The sequence below is a fragment of the Salmo trutta genome, chromosome 1 (genome assembly GCF_901001165.1).
Source record: "Salmo trutta chromosome 1, fSalTru1.1, whole genome shotgun sequence".
Classification (NCBI taxonomy): domain Eukaryota; kingdom Metazoa; phylum Chordata; class Actinopteri; order Salmoniformes; family Salmonidae; genus Salmo; species Salmo trutta.
In genome coordinates, this window is record NC_042957.1 from 75,846,963 (window position 1) to 75,864,217 (window position 17,255).

The 17,255-nt window shown below is 45.8% G+C and overlaps 1 protein-coding gene across 4 annotated transcripts in view; it reads right to left on the reverse strand.

Annotated features, from left to right (window-relative positions):
• Positions 1–17,006, reverse strand: part of LOC115208011 (brain-specific angiogenesis inhibitor 1-associated protein 2-like) — a 42,306-nt gene extending 25,300 nt beyond the window's left edge. For all 4 annotated transcript variants that reach the window (XM_029775711.1, XM_029775730.1, XM_029775704.1 and 1 more), the window contains exons 1-3: positions 16,893–17,006; positions 14,541–14,612; positions 9,051–9,188 (exon numbers count right to left, since the gene is read on the reverse strand). In XM_029775711.1, coding sequence (XP_029631571.1) covers positions 9,051–9,188; positions 14,541–14,612; positions 16,893–16,991 — 309 coding nt within the window. In that variant the 5' untranslated portion in view covers positions 16,992–17,006. The remainder of the gene's footprint in view (positions 1–9,050; positions 9,189–14,540; positions 14,613–16,892) is intronic.
• Positions 17,007–17,255: the final 249 nt, after the last annotated feature.

Below are 17,255 nucleotides of genomic sequence, written 5' to 3' on the forward strand. Positions count from 1 at the left end.
TCTGGACCAGCACGTTTGAAAAGACGACCTGATATTTCAGCCTGTTTTGGTGGGATGGAGCTTTGGCCTGCATGGCTCAGGTGGTGGCTGAGGTCCATGATGATCTTCTCTGCCTTCTTGTGACATTTCTTCAGCCTCCTGAGGTTGAAGAGGTGCTGTTGCGCCTTCTTCACCACACTGTCTGTGTGGGTGGACCATTTCAGGTTGTCAGTGATGTGCAAGCAGAGGAACTTAAAGCTTTTCACCCTCTCCATAGCAGCCCCATCGATGTGGATGGGGGAGTGTTCTCTCTGCAAGTCCCCGATCAGCTCCTTTGTTTTGTTGACATTAAGGGAGAGGCTATTTTCCCGGCACCACTCCGCCAGGGCTCTCACCTCCTCCTTGTAGGCGGTCATTGTTGGTAATCAGGCCTACCACTGTTGTATAATCTCCTACTCAATTGATGATTGAGTAGGAGATCAATAGTCAAGTCCATTATTCAAGACCAAGGAAGCTCCACTAATACTTATAGCCTGTTCATTTCTGAACTGTGTGTAGGTGATAGGCCCATCCTACATGTTGATTTCTGAACTGTGTTGATTTCTGAACTGTGTGTAGGTGACAGGCCCATCCTACATGTATCCAGCAGTGCTGGGCATCAAAGACTAATAAAATAATGAACAGTACATGATGCTGTTCCTATGCTCTATTCCTGCACACACAACCATCCTATCCATCTATATCTCCATCCATCCATCCATATCTCTCTCTCCATCCATATCTCTCTCTATCCATCCATCCATCCATCCATCCATCCACTACCGTTCAAAAGTTTGGGGTCACTTAGAAATGTCCTTGTTTTTTAAAGAAAAGCGCAAAGAACTTTCCTCAAAATCAGTCTATTCTTGTTCTGAGAAATGAAGGCTATTCCATGTGAGAAATTGCCAAGAAACTGAAGATCTCGTACAATGCTGTGTACTGCTCCCTTCACAGAACAGCGCAAACTGGCTCGAATCAGAATAGAAAGAGGAGTGGGAGGCCCCGGTGCACAACTGAGCAAGAGGACATGTACATTAGAGTGTCTATTTTGAGAAACAGGCGTCACACACACAAGTCCTCAACTGGCAGCTTCATTAAATAGTATCCGCAAAACACCTCTCTCAACGTCAACAATGAAGAGGTGACTTCGGGATGCTCGCTTTCTAGGCAGAATTGCAAAGAAAAAGCCATATCTCAGACTGGCCAATACAAATAAAAAATTAAGATGGGCAAAAGAACACAGACACTGGACAGAGGAACTCTGCATAGAAGGCTAGCATCCCGGAGTCGCCTCTTCACTGTCCATATATATACACATATAGATGGGTAGATAGAGATATGGATGGATGGATGGATGGATAGAGATATATACAGTTGAAGTCGGAAGTTTACATACACTTAGGTTGTCATCATTAAAACTCGTTTTTCAACCACTCAACAAATTTCTTGTTAACAAACTATAGTTTTGGCAAGTCGGTTAGGACATCTGCTTTGTGCATGACAGAAGTAATTTTTCCAACAATTGTTTACAGATTATTTCACTGTATCACAATTCCAGTGGGTCAGACGTTTACATACACTAAGTTGACTGTACCTTTGAACGGCTTGGAAAATTCCAGAAAATGATGTCATGGCTTTAGAAGCTTCTGATAGGCTAGTTGACATCACTTGAGTCAATTGGAGGTGTACCTGCGGATGTATTTCAAGGCCTACCTTCAAACTCAGTGCCTCTTTGCTTGACATCATGGGAAAATCAAAAGAAATCAGCCAAGACCTCAGAAATAAAATTGTAGACCTTCACAAGTCTGGTTCATCCTTGGGAGCAATTTCCAAAAGCCTGAAGGTACCACATTCATCTGTACAAACAATAGTACGCAAGTATAAACACCATGGGACCACGTAGCCATCATACCACTTAGGAAGGAGACGCGTTCTGTCTCCTAGAGATGAGCGTACTTTGGTACGAAAAGTGCAAATCAATCTCAGAACAGCAGCAAAGGACCTTGTGAAGATGCTGGAGGAAACAGGTACAAAAGTATCTACATCCACAGTAAAACAAGTCCTATATCGACATAACCTGAAAGGCCACTCAGCAAGGAAGAAGTCACTGCTCCAAAACCGCCATAATAAAGCCAGACTACGGTTTGCAACTGCACATGGGGACAAAGATCGTACTTTTTGGAGAAATGTCCTCTGGTCTGATGAAACAAAAATAGAACTGTTTGGCCATAATGACCATCGTTATGTTTGGAGGAAAAAGGGGGAGGCTTGCAAGCCGAAGAACACCATCCCAACCGTGAAGCACGGGGGTGGCAGCACAGTTCCGCTCAGCCCAGTCAAAACTGTTCGCTGCTCTGGCACCCCAATGGTGGAACAAGCTCCCTCACGACGCCAGGACAGCGGAGTCAATCACCACCTTCCGGAGACACCTGAAACCCCACCTCTTTAAGGAATACCTGGGATAAGATAAAGTAATCCTTCTAACCCCCCCCCCTAAAATGTTTAGATGCACTATTGTAAAGTGGTTGTTCCACTGGATATCATAAGGTGAATGCACCAATTTGTAAGTCGCTCTGGATAAGAGCGTCTGCTAAATTACTTAAATGTAAATATGTTGTGGGGGGCTTTGCTGCAGGAGGGATCGGTGCACTTCACAAAATAGATGGCATCATAAGGAAAGGAAATTATGTGGATATATTGAAGCAGCATCTCAAGACATCAGTCAGGAAGTTAAAGCTTGGTTGCAAATGGGTCTTCCAAATGGACAATGACCCCAAGCATACTTCCAAAGTTGTGGCAAAATGGCTTAAAGATAACAAAGTCAAGGTACTGGAGTGGCCATCACAAAGCCCTGACATCAATCCTATACAAAATTTGTGAGCAGAACTGAAAAAGCGTGTGCGTGCAAGGAGGCCTACAAACCTGACTCAGTTACACCAGCTCTGTCAGGAGGAATGGGCCAAAATTCACCCAACTTATTGTGGGAAGCTTGTGGAAGGCTACCCAAAACGTTTGACCCAAGTTAAGCAATTTAAAGGCAATGCTACCAAATACTAATTGAGTGTATGTAAACTTGTGATCGACTGGGAATGTGATGAAAGAAATAAAAGCTGAAATAAAATCACTCTACTATTATTCTGAAATTTCACATTCTTAAAATAAAGTGGTGATCCTCACTGACCTAAGACCTAAGATTTTTACTAGGATTAAATGTCAGGAATTGTGAAAAACTGAGTTTAAATGTATTTGGCTAAGGAGTATGCAAACTTTCGACTTCAACCGTATATATATCCATCCATCTCTATCCATATATATCCATCCATCTATATCCATCCATCCATCTATCCATTCATCCATCCATGACTCTATCCATGTAAGCAACCTTCCGGCTGCAAATAAGGACTTGTCAAGAGTGTTCGTGTTCAGGGTCCTCCCGGGTGGCGCAGTGATCTAAGGCACTGGATCGCAGTGCTAGCTGTGCCACCAGAGATTCTGGGTTCGAGCCCAGGCTCTGTCGCAGCTGGCCGCGACCGGGAGGCCCATGGGGCGGCGCACAATTGGCCCAGCGTCGTCCGGGTTAGGGGAGGGTTTGGCCGGCAGGGATGTCCTTGTCTCATCGCGCACTAGCGATTCCTGTGGCGGGCCGGGCGCAGTGCACGCTGACCAGGTCGCCAGGTGTACGGTGTTTCCTCCGACACATTGGTGGGCTGGCTTCCGGGTTGGATGGGCATTGTGTCAAGAAGCAGTGCGGCTTGGTTGGGTTGTGTTTCGGAGGACGCATGGCTCTCGACCTTCGCCTCTCCCGAGTCCGTATGGGAGTTGCAGCGATGAGACAAGACTGTAATTACCATCAATTGGATACAACGAAATTGGGGAGAAAAAAGTGGTAAAATATATATTTTTTTAATTTAAAAAAAGGGTTTGTGTTCTAGTGATGATGGGGGACTACATTACAGCAATACTTTACAATACACACAATACTTTACAGTACACATCATTTACTTCCATGACAACAGAAGAGAAGAAAACATTCCGTCACTCCCACCGCCATCTTAAACATGTTTAGTGTGTATTATATTATGATGAAAAACAACATCAGCGTTCAACATTCACAACCCTTTACAGTACACTACAGTATAGCATCATTTCCTCCCTGTAGAACAGCAGTCCCTCTTCCTCCACCAGGGGATTCAGCATTATTTCCTCCCTGTAGAACAGCGGTCCCTTTTCCTCCACCAGGGGATTCAGCATCATTTCCTCCCTGTAGAACAGCGGTCCCTTTTCCTCCACCAGGGGATTCAGCATCATTTCCTCCCTGTAGAACAGCGGTCCCTCTTCCTCCACCAGGGGATTCAGCATCATTTCCTCCCTGTAGAACAGCGGTCCCTCTTCCTCCACCAGGGGATTCAGCATAATTTCCTCCCTGTAGAACAGCGGTCCCTCTTCCTCCACCAGGAGATTCAGCATCATTTCCTCCCTGTAGAACAGCGGTCCCTCTTCCTCCACCAGGGGATTCAGCATAATTTCCTCCCTGTATAACAGCGGTCCCTCTTCCTCCACCAGGGATTCATAATAATTTCCTCATGCTCTTTTCAATTCAGGTTACTGTACTGAATATATTACAAAAAGTACGAGATAAAACATTGGAAGAAATCCCCTTTAAGCCAAATAAATCACAACCAAAATATTTAAGGAGCTCCAGGGTCCTCTGAGACAGTCTGAGATCAGCCTGTCTCAGCTGTCATTAACAGACTGTGGAGTGGAGAGTGTGTGGTGTTGGTGTGTGTGTGTGTGTGTGTGTGTGTGTGTGTGTGTAGTATTAATCTAAAAGGTCCTTCCTGCTGCATCTAGCCTTGGTCCACTCTAGTCAACTACATAACGAGATCATTAGCAGCATTAACATCACAGGGCTACTAAGCAGCGTGTGTGTGTGTGTGTGTCACGCTACAAAAGGCAAAGAAAAAGGACTGAGCACAGAGATGTAGGAGGGGGAGGGAGGAGGGAAAGAGATGGTGAAAAAGACAGAGACAGAACAATAAACACAGAGAACCTAACCATTCCTGTCATCCACCAGACTGCACTCACACATCATTTACTTCCATGACACAACAGAAGAGAAGAAAACATTCTGTCACTCCCACCGCCATCTTAAACGCATGTTTAGTGTGTATTATATGATGAAAAACAACATCAGAGTTCAACATTCACAACCCTGTTAGAAGGTGTGTGTTATAATGATTCATTCCAATCAATCAGCTTTTAATCAGTTTCTCTAATAGCATTCCCATGTTAGATATAGTCCTCCCAGGCTGGTGAGTTACTACTGTAGCTGGCTGCTGTTCCCAGGCTGGTGAGTGGCTGCTGTTCCCAGGCTGGTGAGGTACTACTGTAGCTGGCTGCTGTTCCCAGGCTGGTGAGTTACTACTGTAGCTGGCTGCTGTTCCCAGGCTGGTGAGTTACTACTGTAGCTGGCTGCTGTTCCCAGGCTGGTGAGTTACTACTGTAGCTGGCTGCTGTTCCCAGGCTGGTGAGGTACTACTGTAGTTGGCTGCTGTTCCCAGGCTGGTGAGTTACTACTGTAGTTGGCTGCTGTTCCCAGGCTGGTGAGTTACTACTGTAGCTGGCTGCTGTTCCCAGGCTGGTGAGGTACTACTGTAGTTGGCTGCTGTTCCCAGGCTGGTGAGTTACTACTGTAGTTGGCTGCTGTTCCCAGGCTGGTGAGTTACTACTGTAGCTGGCTGCTGTTCCCAGGCTGGTGAGTTACTACTGTAGTTGGCTGCTGTTCCCAGGCTGGTGAGTTACTACTGTAGCTGGCTGCTGTTCCCAGGCTGGTGAGTTACTACTGTAGCTGGCTGCTGTTTCAATGTTGGCGGCATTAGAGTCTGTGTAGGACTGTAGGCTGCGGTTTTGTAGTCCCTGTGGGGCGTGTGAGTGCGTATGTGTGTGTGCGTTTGTGTGTGTGTGTGTGTGTGGGGGGGGGGGGGACTGTAAGATGTAGTTGTATAGTCCCTGTGGGGCTCCAACACAAATTAGTTAACCCCTCCCTCCCCCACAGTCATACTGTTCGTGATATGATCAGGAAAATTGAGCAGTCTGAAAATGAGAAGGGAGATTGCTTTCTCCTCTCCCTGGTAAGGTAGCGTGTATTATTAGGACCAAGGCTAGATGAGATGGGACCTGTCTGCAGGTGGGCCCAACAAGCAAACAGTCAAGCCTTACTTTTTTTATAAAATATCAACATACTAGGCTCACCCATACAGAGAATGTGTAACCTAATGCGCAATTGCGTTGATTCCCGCCATTGGTTGATTTGGGTGCATCATGTCCTCTTATCTCATTAACAGCTGTTGTCAAACAGTGAGTCTGGAAAGACCGTTCTCTTCCTCAGTGAATTCTACCAGATGAAAAGCCAAAATGAGTATAACATCCTCACATTTAAAGCATACCAGGTTAAATTTCACACTATAAAACGTTCTATTCTCGAGAACTTAAAATGCCTACTATTTAGAAGGCAAGTATGGGAATTGGGACACGGCCAATGTGTTTGTTTTTGTTTTGCATTTGATAGGAGTTAGTCCCAAAGGAGTTAGTCCCATAGGAGTTAGTCCCATATACATATACATATGGTTCTTGAAAAAGTACTGGACTAGAAAGTTCTATCTGCATAAACCCCAATGCAAGCCAATCAAAAGCCTGAACAAATACAGACGGACCAATCAGAACAACACGTCTTTGCCAGTAAAAAGTGAACATGTCTAAAAACTGGACTGTGTCAGATCGGACCTTACGGCTCTGGAATATCAATCTGGGTTCAACCTTAAAAGGTTCTATCTGCAATTGCACCCATCTAAAAATGATATATTTACAAATGTCTCAGGATTTTGATACTCTGCACTTTGATACTCTGCACTAGGAACCTTTAAGGTGAGGACCTTAATGGGTTATGAAAGAAGAAGTCACAACAAAACAGTTCTGAGATCTGGGATTTGAAAACTTTGATGCTCAATATCGCCGAACTATGCTTTGAATAGATAGAACCTCGTCAAATCACATGTTATTGGTCACATACATATGTAGCGAAATGCTTATAGTCCCAACGTCACACAGTGGCAGGCCACATCTAACACTTCTAGACTGTCCCTGTCACCAGAGGAAGGGCTGGAGCATCCAGGAGAGGTAACAGGGGAGCCCAGCAAAACATGAAAAGCTCCCCCTAGGAGGGATGCATCACTGATGTGATCTTCTGGTCCGGGTTGGCGCCCCCCTTGGGTTCGTGCCGTGGGGGAGATCTTCATGGGCTATACTCGGCCTTGTCTCAGAGTAGTAAGTTGGTGGTTTGAAGATATCCCTCTAGTGGTGTGGGGGCTGTTTACTCACTCAATCACCTTGTCCCGGACCTGCTGTTTTCAACTCTCTCTCTAACTCTCTGCAATGAAAAGCCAACTGAGGTGCTGACCTGTTGCACCCTCTACAACCACTATGAACGTCTGAACATCTTGGCCATGTACTGTTATAATCTCAACCCAGCACAGACAGAATAGGATTGGCCACCCCTCAGAACCTGGTTCCTCTCTAGGTTTCTTCCTAGGTTTTGGCCTTTCTAGAGAGTGTTTTCTAGCCACCGTGCTTCTACATCTGCATTGCTTGCTGTTGGGGGTTTTAGGCTGGGTTTCTGTACAACACTTTGTGACATCTGCTGATGTAAAAAGGGCTTTATAAATACATTTGATTGATTTAAATAAATGTTATTGATGGTCCCTGAACAGCTTCCGCATCATATCTCACAGCAGCAGTGTCAGGCTCCAGCTTTAGTATGGATCAGTTGGATGTCTCCTAACCCTGACAGTTATGGCTGGCTACCCCTCACCACACTGCAGGCCTTACACTAACTCTGGAATCACATATTTACAAGAGCAGACCTGCTACAGCTACCAAACCTGCTTTTACAGAGCGTTCAGCCCAACCCTGTGGGCTGAGCTACAGTAACAGGGGACCTGAGCAGAGTGTTTCAATCACTGATACATGCCAGAGTAACACACACACACACACAGAAAAAAAGCTGAGTGAGGGTTTCAAAACAGGACAAGTAAACAGTTTGTTTTCTTACTTCCTGTGTGTGTATGTGTGCCTGTGTCCTCTCTCTCCCTGCTACACTCAGGGCAGAGCAGCACTGTGTCCTCTCTCTCCCTGCTACACTCAGGGCAGAGCAGCACTGTGTCCTCTCTCTCCCTGCTACACTCAGGGCAGAGCAGCACTGTGTCCACGGTTCTCCAATACTCTCCACCCTCAGTCCTGGCCCTGTGTGCATCTAAACAGCATCTAAAGCTAGCCATCAGCCTGGTGGAACTGTATTACCAACTAACCATCTAAAGCTAGCCATCAGCCTGGTGGAGCTGTACTACCAACTAACCATCTAAAGCTAACCATCAGCCTGGTGGAACTGTATTACCAACTAACCATCTAAAGCTAGCCATCAGCCTGGTGGAGCTGTACTACCAACTAACCATCTAAAGCTAGCCATCAGCCTGGTGGAGCTGTACTACCAACTAACCATCTAAAGCTAGCCATCAGCCTGGTGGAGCTGTACTACCAACTAACCATCTAAAGCTAACCTTCAGCCTGGTGGAGCTGTACTACCAACTAACCATCTAAAGCTAGCCATCAGCCTGGTGGAACTGTATTACCAACTAACCATCTAAAGCTAGCCATCAGCCTGGTGGAACTGTACTACCAACTAACCACCTAAAGCTAGCCATCAGCCTGGTGGAACTGTATTACCAAGGCCATCAGACTGTTAACCAACTAACCATCTAAAGCTAGCTAAGATGGCACAAACAGACCTGGACCTGAGGTGAGCAAAAGTGTGTGTTGACCCCTTTATCCCTTGCTTGTGTGTGAGAGTGAGTGAGAGAGAGAGCAGCCGTGTGTCCATGTGTCTGTCCACATGTGCGTCCATCCATGCGTGTAGCCGTGTGTGTGTGTGTGTGTGTGTGTGTGCGTCCGAGCGCGTCGGTCCTTCCATAGAGACTTACCTGCATCTCCTTCTCTCCGTACTTGGAGGGGTTCTTGCTGCCCTGGCTCTTCCTGCGGAGTTTCTTCAGCTCAGCCTGACACTTCTCCAGACTCTCTCCCTTACTCTTGTGCTCCACTTGGTACTTCTTCAACGCAGCCTGAAGGGGGCAGGAGAGCGCACACAGAACGTTAGTTTATCATCAGCAATGAGGAGAACAAGTTGCCCTTTTAGAGTTTACCTTAGGTCAGTGTCTAGGGGGCAATGTCACCCTATATCGATCTGTCATAGAGTATGTAACAAGTTGCCCTTTTAGAGTTTACCTTAGGTCAGTGTCTAGGGGGCAATGTCACCCTATATCGATCTGTCATAGAGTATGTAACAAGTTGACCTTTTAGAGTTTACCTTAGGTCAGTGTCTAGGGGGCAATGTCACCCTATATCGATCTGTCATAGAGTATGTAACAAGTTGACCTTTTAGAGTTTACCTTAGGTCAGTGTCTAGGGGGCAATGTCACTCTATATCGATCTGTCATAGAGTATGTAACAAGTTGACCTTTTAGAGTTTACCTTAGGTCAGTGTCTAGGGGGCAATGTCACTCTATATCGATCTGTCATAGAGTATGTAACAAGTTGACCTTTTAGAGTTGGCCAAAAGCTTGTCTCTCTAAGACCCTGTGTGAACTATCTATTAGCCTCCTGAAGCCCTGTCATCTTAACTGTCTGAGCACATCTCAACAGCTGTCTATCATGTGGCAGTGCTGGAGACAGACCATTATGGGAGGGCTAATCAGGATTACCATGATGTGTGTGTGTGTGTTGATCCTCCCTCACATTAACTTTAATACGTTATCTCCCACTCCCAGCCCAGCCAGATCCAGTAATCTGATCTATTCCATGACTAACACATGTGATTCAACTCATCAAGGGCTTGATGATTAGCTGACCAGCTGAATCAGGATCACACAGTGTGGAACGGGGGGGGGGGACTCAGGAAGAGGTTTTGGGAAACACCTTTAATGGATAGAGATAACGTGGACTTTGTACTGGTCTCCCACTAGCAATCTATATGGGAACTTTGTCCAGCGGATTGGTAATCTATGGTAAGTTCTCCTGTTCAACCGTTTAGCATTTCAGGAACTTGTCCAAGCCCTGACATCTGGGAGTGATTGAGAGCAGTTGTAAAATGCTGGTCAAGTAATATTTTTTCAGACAGAGAGAGAGAGAAGTCAAGGAAGCCTGGTTTGTTGTAAAGTAAGCCTATTGTACTTTATATTGGTATGAGAGGATGAATCGTTCATTTCTGACAGGCAAACGGTACTTGATGAAGACTTGCTGCTATAGCAACTCTGTGTTTTTGTCTTGATGATAAAATGTAACGTGTAGCCTACAAACGAGACAACAAACCCTTTAATTGTCTGCACATACAGACCTGTGAAACGTTGCATTATTCAATAGTGTAATATGTTTTAGAATAAAAGTGTGTCATTGTTGAATTGTTTGTGCTTAGTGGCTAGTGGCTCCTGTGGTATTTGTGCTCAGTTTGAGCTGCGGACCAAGTCACAGCGAAAGGTAAGGCAAGGGTGTAATGTGGAAAGTCGAATTCTCCTTCACCACCCCGTTCCTCAGACTCTCCTTCATGTCTCGTAGTGGGAAAAGGGACGAGGTATTTAGGTGGCTTTAATTTGTTCATGTTGTTTACCCCCTACTCCTTTTCAGATATACCAAAAAGAAGCTCTAAAAATGCAGGCCTGGTAAATGAGTGGGATTTTGTCTGCGCATGAGTGAGTGAGTGAGAGAGAGAGAGAGAGATGGAGAGAGAGATTCCTCCATGGGGAGTAGTGTAGATACAACAATTTTCCTTCAGGATGGAAAATGTCTGTTTTTCCTGAAATGACTCGCAAGCGACATTAATAATTCACAAAGCAAAACCATTGCTATTATCGCTGATGCCATTTTTTTAAAAGGAATTCATTACTGTGAATGGATGGCATTTTAATACCCAGAACAGCAGTCTAAGGCTAGGTTCCAAATGGCACCCTATTCCCTATACCAGGGGTACTGTGTGTGTGTGTGTGTGTGTGTGTGTGTGTGTGTGTGTGTTTTCCTATTGAAAAAAAGAAGCATCAGAGGATTAGAGAACCAATTGATCGTTGATCTCTTATCAGTCTAAAGGAACAGAAACATCTCTGATGGGTCTATAGCGCCATTAAAACAGAGGGTCATTGTGGGAATAGCCTCCAGTTACTACAGAATGAGGCATATTTCAGCATCAGCTATTGGCAGGGTTTGGTTTGAACCCGGTTTCATAAGAGTTCCCAGAACACTCACTGGCCACATCCCAAATGGCATCCTATTGCCTATACAGTGCACTACTTTTAACCAGAACCCTATTGATCTTGGTCAACAGTAGTGCACTACATAGGGAATAGGGTGGTACACACTGGGAGGTACACACTGTTGCCCACAGAACAGTGTGACAGAGAGGAAAAAAAAAGACAAAAATAATAATAGAATTCTAAGAAAGACAGACCACAGACTGCCGGACAGAACAGAGACAAACAAGCTATGAATAGGAGAGGGCTGCTGGAGTGAAATCTGGATGTCCACACAGAGAATCAGATAGAAACCTTTCTTACATTTGTATACGATCACGTGTCTCTATTATGCATGGGAATACTTGGGGAACAGATTTCTTAAAATAAAATCACTTGGAGACGATTTTCTGGTGTTTTTACAGTCTTTCCAACAATGAACATAAAAAAAATAGAAACCCTGCGGACCGCCAGCTGGGGAACCCTGGCGTAGCATACCCAACAGTCTAATGCTATAACTAGTGTACTCAACAGGCTAATGCTACAGCTAGTGTACCCAACAGTCTAATGCTACAGATAGTGTACCCAACAGGCTAATGCTACAGCTAGTGTACCCAACAGTCTAATGCTATAGTGTACTCAACAGGCTAATGCTACAGCTAGTGTACCCAACAGTCTAATGCTACAGATAGTGTACCCAACAGGCTAATGCTACAGCTAGTGTACTCAACAGGCTAATGCTACAGCTAGTGTACTCAACAGGCTAATGCTACAGCTAGTGTACCCAACAGGCTAATGCTACAGCTAGTGTACTCAACAGGCTAATGCTACAGCTAGTGTACCCAACAGTCTAATGCTACAGCTAGTGTACCCAACAGGCTAATGCTACAGCTAGTGTACCCAACAGGCTAATGCTACAGCTAGTGTACCCAACAGGCTAATGCTACAGCTAGTGTACCCAACAGTCTAATGCTACAGCTAGTGTACCCAACAGTCTAATACTACAGCTAGTGTACCCAACAGGCTAATGCTACAGCTAGCGTACCCAACAGTCTAATGCTATAGCTAGCGTACCCAACAGTCTAATGCTACAGCTAGTGTACCCAACAGTCTAACGCTATAACTAGCATACCCAACAGTCTAATGCTATAACTAGCATACCCAACAGTCTAATGCTACAGCTAGCATACCCAACAGTCTAATGCTACAGCTAGCATACCCAACAGTCTAATGCTACAGCTAGCATACCAACAGGCTAATGCTACAGCTAGCATACCCAACAGTCAAATGCTACAGCTAGCATACCAACAGGCTAATGCTACGGCTAGCATACCAACAGGCTAATGCTACAGCTAGTACAATAGTGTATGATGATGACAACACCGCCTCGTTCCCCTAACCTGCAGCACAGACACACTGCCCACTCACAGCCCACTCATTCTAAGTATATCACTCCTGCTGCTTCAGACTTCAATGCATGCTGCAGGAAATGTTAGGTTGTAATTTTCTCTTTGCTTATTGGTTATGCAGTTTCTAAATATTCTAAAGAATTGTTTTCTCAAAAGATTCATTTTCAGGAACAGGAGCTTTACTGTTTAAATGGAGGTCCAGAGTAAGAACACCAAACACTTTGGCAAAGACATGGTCTGAATAACTGTGGTGCTGAAGGTGGACAGTAGGTGAAAGACAAATGGTCTGAATAACTGTGGTGAAGGTGGACAGTAGGTGAAAGACAAATGGTCTGAATAACTGTGGTGGTGAAGGTGGACAGTAGGTGAAAGACAGACATGGTCTGAATAACTGTGGTGCTGACGAGGGACAGTAGGTGAAAGACAGACATGGTCTGAATAACTGTGGTGCTGATGAGGGACAGTAGGTGAAAGACAGACATGGTCTGAATAACTGTGGTGCTGACGGGGGACAGTAGGTGAAAGACAGACATGGTCTGAATAACTGTGGTGGTGAAGGTGGACAGTAGGTGAAAGACAGACATGGTCTGAATAACTGTGGTGCTGACGGGGGACAGTAGGTGAAAGACAGACATGGTCTGAATAACTGTGGTGGTGACGGGGGACAGTAGGTGAAAGACAGACATGGTTTGAATAACTGTGGTGGTGACGGGAGACAGTAGGTGAAAGACAGACATGGTCTGAATAACTGTGGTGCTGACGGGAGACAGTAGGTGAAAGACAGACATGGTCTGAATAACTGTGGTGGTGAAGGTGGACAGTAGGTGAAAGACAGACATGGTCTGAATAACTGTGGTGCTGACGAGGGACAGTAGGTGAAAGACAGACATGGTCTGAATAACTGTGGTGCTGACGGGGGACAGTAGGTGAAAGACAGACATGGTCTGAATAACTGTGGTGCTGACGAGGGACAGTAGGTGAAAGACAGACATGGTCTGAATAACTGTGGTGGTGAAGGTGGACAGTAGGTGAAAGACAAATGGTCTGAATAACTGTGGTGGTGAAGGTGGACAGTAGGTGAAAGACAGACATGGTCTGAATAACTGTGGTGGTGAAGGTGGACAGTAGGTGAAAGACAGACATGGTCTGAATAACTGTGGTGCTGACGGGGGACAGTAGGTGAAAGACAGACATGGTCTGAATAACTGTGGTGCTGACGGGGGACAGTAGGTGAAAGACAGACATGGTCTGAATAACTGTGGTGCTGACGAGGGACAGTAGGTGAAAGACAGACATGGTCTGAATAACTGTGGTGCTGACGAGGGACAGTAGGTGAAAGACAGACATGGTCTGAATAACTGTGGTGGTGAAGGTGGACAGTAGGTGAAAGACAGACATGGTCTGAATAACTGTGGTGCTGACGAGGGACAGTAGGTGAAAGGGTAGCTGTTCAAACGCAAAGTGTGTTTGTGTGTTTGGGCCGGGATGATAATCGTTAGTATGTTGGGAAGGAAACAGAAAACAAAGCGGATTTAACTTCTTAAGGAAAACAACCCTAATGTTGGAAACAAACATCATTATGTTGTCATCCAGAGTCCTGTATTTTCCCCCAAGCTACAGCACACAACAGTCTACAGCAGGTTTTTAAAAGGAACAAAGTGTTAAATTTGCTTTGTGTTTTCATTTTTGGCATGGAAAAAAACATTGCGATACTGATATTGTCACAGCCCTAGTGGGTGTGTGTGTGTGCGTGCATGTGTGTGGTTCAGCCATTTAGTCAGATGCTCACCGTCAGGTAACGAGCATCCAGCTCAACCTTCTTCTCCAGCTCAGACAGCAGCTCGTTGTGGAAAGACTTCAGCTGCATGGACGGACAGATGGAGAGATTGAGGGGTGTAGAGAAGCTCAGGGTTAATGGTGAAATCACTCTCACAACAGAAAACACTTAGGACCAGGTGTTCATCCTGACCATGTGATCATATAGAGGAACATAATATATTCTAAGCCTTATAATAACACAAATACATGCTTATAACGCTGGTTTTACAATAGCTGTTTTTTTCTATACATCGGCAGGACAGAACGGCAGCTTCGGGTAAGCTCAGCGGAGGGGGCGTGTGTCTTTATTAACAACAGCTGGTGTGCAATCTCCAATATTATGGAAGTCTCCAGGTTCTGCTCGCCTGAATTACAATACCTCATGATAAGCTGTAGACCTTACTATTTACCGAGAGAGTTTTCATCTATATTTTTCGTAGCCATCTATTTACCACAACAAACCGATGCTGGCACTAAGACCTCACTCAACAAGCTGTATAACCCAAACCCTCCCCTAAGCAAACAAGAAAATGCTCACCCAGAGGCAGCGCTCCTATTGGCCGGTGATTTTATTTTTGAATTTTTTACTTTTACCCCTTTTTCTCCCCAATCATGGTATCCAATTGGTAGTTATAGTCTTGTCTCATCGCTGCAACTCCCGTATGGACTCGGGAGAGGTGAAGGTCGAGAGCCATGCGTCCTTCGAAACACGATCCAACCAAGCCGCACTGCTTCTTGACACAATGCCCACTTAACCCGGAAGCCAGCCGCACCAATGTGTCGGAGGAAACAACGTACACCTGGTGACCGTGTCAGCATGCATGCTGCCAGCCCACCACAGGAGTCGCTAGAGCGCAATGGACAAACCCTCCCCTAACCTGGACGACGCTGGGCCAATTGTGCGCCGCCCCATGGGTCTCCTGGTTGCGGCCGGCTGCGACAGAGCCTGACTCGAACCAGGATCTCTAGTGGCACAGCTATCAACTGCGATGCAGTGCCTTAGACCACTGGCCCACTCGAGAATCCGGTGATTTTAATACAGGAAAACTGAAATCAGTTTTTCCTCATTTCTGCCAGCATGTCACCTGTGCAACCAGAAGTGGAAACTCTAGACCACCTTTACTCCACACACAGAGACGCATACAAAGCTCTCCTTCGGTCTCCGTTTGTCAAATCTGACCATAACTCTATCCTCCTGATTCCTGCTTACAAGCAAAAACTCAAACAGGAAGTACCAGTGACGTGTGCAATACAGAAGCGCTCCGATGAAGCGGATGCTTAGCTACAGGACTGTTTTGCTAGCACAGACTGGAATATGTTCTGGGATTTATCCGATGGCATTGAGAAGTTTACCACATCAATCACCAGCTTCATTAATAAATGTGTCGACAACGTCAACTCCACAGTGACCGTACGTACATATCCCAACCAGAAGCCATGGATTACAGGCTAAATCCGCACTGAGCTAAAGGCTAGAGCTGTCGCTTTCAAGGAGAGGGACACTAATGCGGACACTTTAAGAAATCCCGTTACGCCCTCTGACAAACCATCAAACAGGCAAAGTGTCAATACAGGACCAAGATCAAATCCTACTAAACCGGCTCTGACGCTCGTCAGATGTGGCAGGGCTTGCAAACTATCACGCATTACAAAGGGAAACCCAGCCGCGATCTGCCCGGTGACGCAAGCCTACCAGACGAGCTAAATACCTTCTATGCTTGCTTCGAGGCAAGCAACACTGAACCATGCATGAGAACACCATCTGTTCCAGACAACTGTGTGATCACGCTCGCCGTAGCCAATGTGAGTAAGACCTGGAAACAGGTTAACATTAACAGACGGATTACCATGATGCATACTCGGCGCATGCGCTGACCAGCTGGCAAGTGTCTTCACTGACATTTTCAATCTCTCCCTGACCCAGTCTGTAATACCTACATGTTTCAAGCAGACCACCATAGTCCCTGTGCCCAAGAACACCACGGTAACCAGTCTAAATGACTATCACCCAGTAGCACCCACATCTGTAGCCATGAACTGCTTTGAAATACTTGTCATGGCTCACATCAACACCATCATCCCAGACACCATGGACCCACTCCAATTTGCGTACCTCCCCAACAGATGACGCAATCTCTACTTTACTCCACACTGCCCTTTCCCACCTGGACAGAAGGAACACCTACATGAGAATTATGTTCTTAGACTACAGCTCAGCATTTAAATCAAAGTTATTTGACCTCTATTCCTACAGTACACCATCTCCTCTAGCAATCTGCTTATAATTGTGTCATAAAGTCCTTATGAAGGTTCATATACCCACCATCTCCTCCAGCTGTACTTGGATCTGTCTGTGGACCTCCGCCATCTGAAACAGCACGTCCCCTAAAGAGAAACACACAGAGCAGATGTCAACAAACATCCCTCGCTACAGACAGGGGAGAGAGGGAGGAAAAGAGGGAAGAGAGAGCAAGAAGAGAGAGCAGGAGAGGGGAGAGAGAGAGAGAGCAGGAGAGGGGAGAGAGAGAGAGAGAGAGAGAGAGCAGGAGAGGGGAGAGAGAGAGAGCAGGAGAGAGAGAGAGAGAGAGAGCAGGAGAGGGGAGAGAGAGAGAGAGAGAGCAGGAGAGGGGAGAGAGAGAGAGAGCAGGAGAGGGGAGAGAGAGAGAGAGCAGGAGAGGGGAGAGAG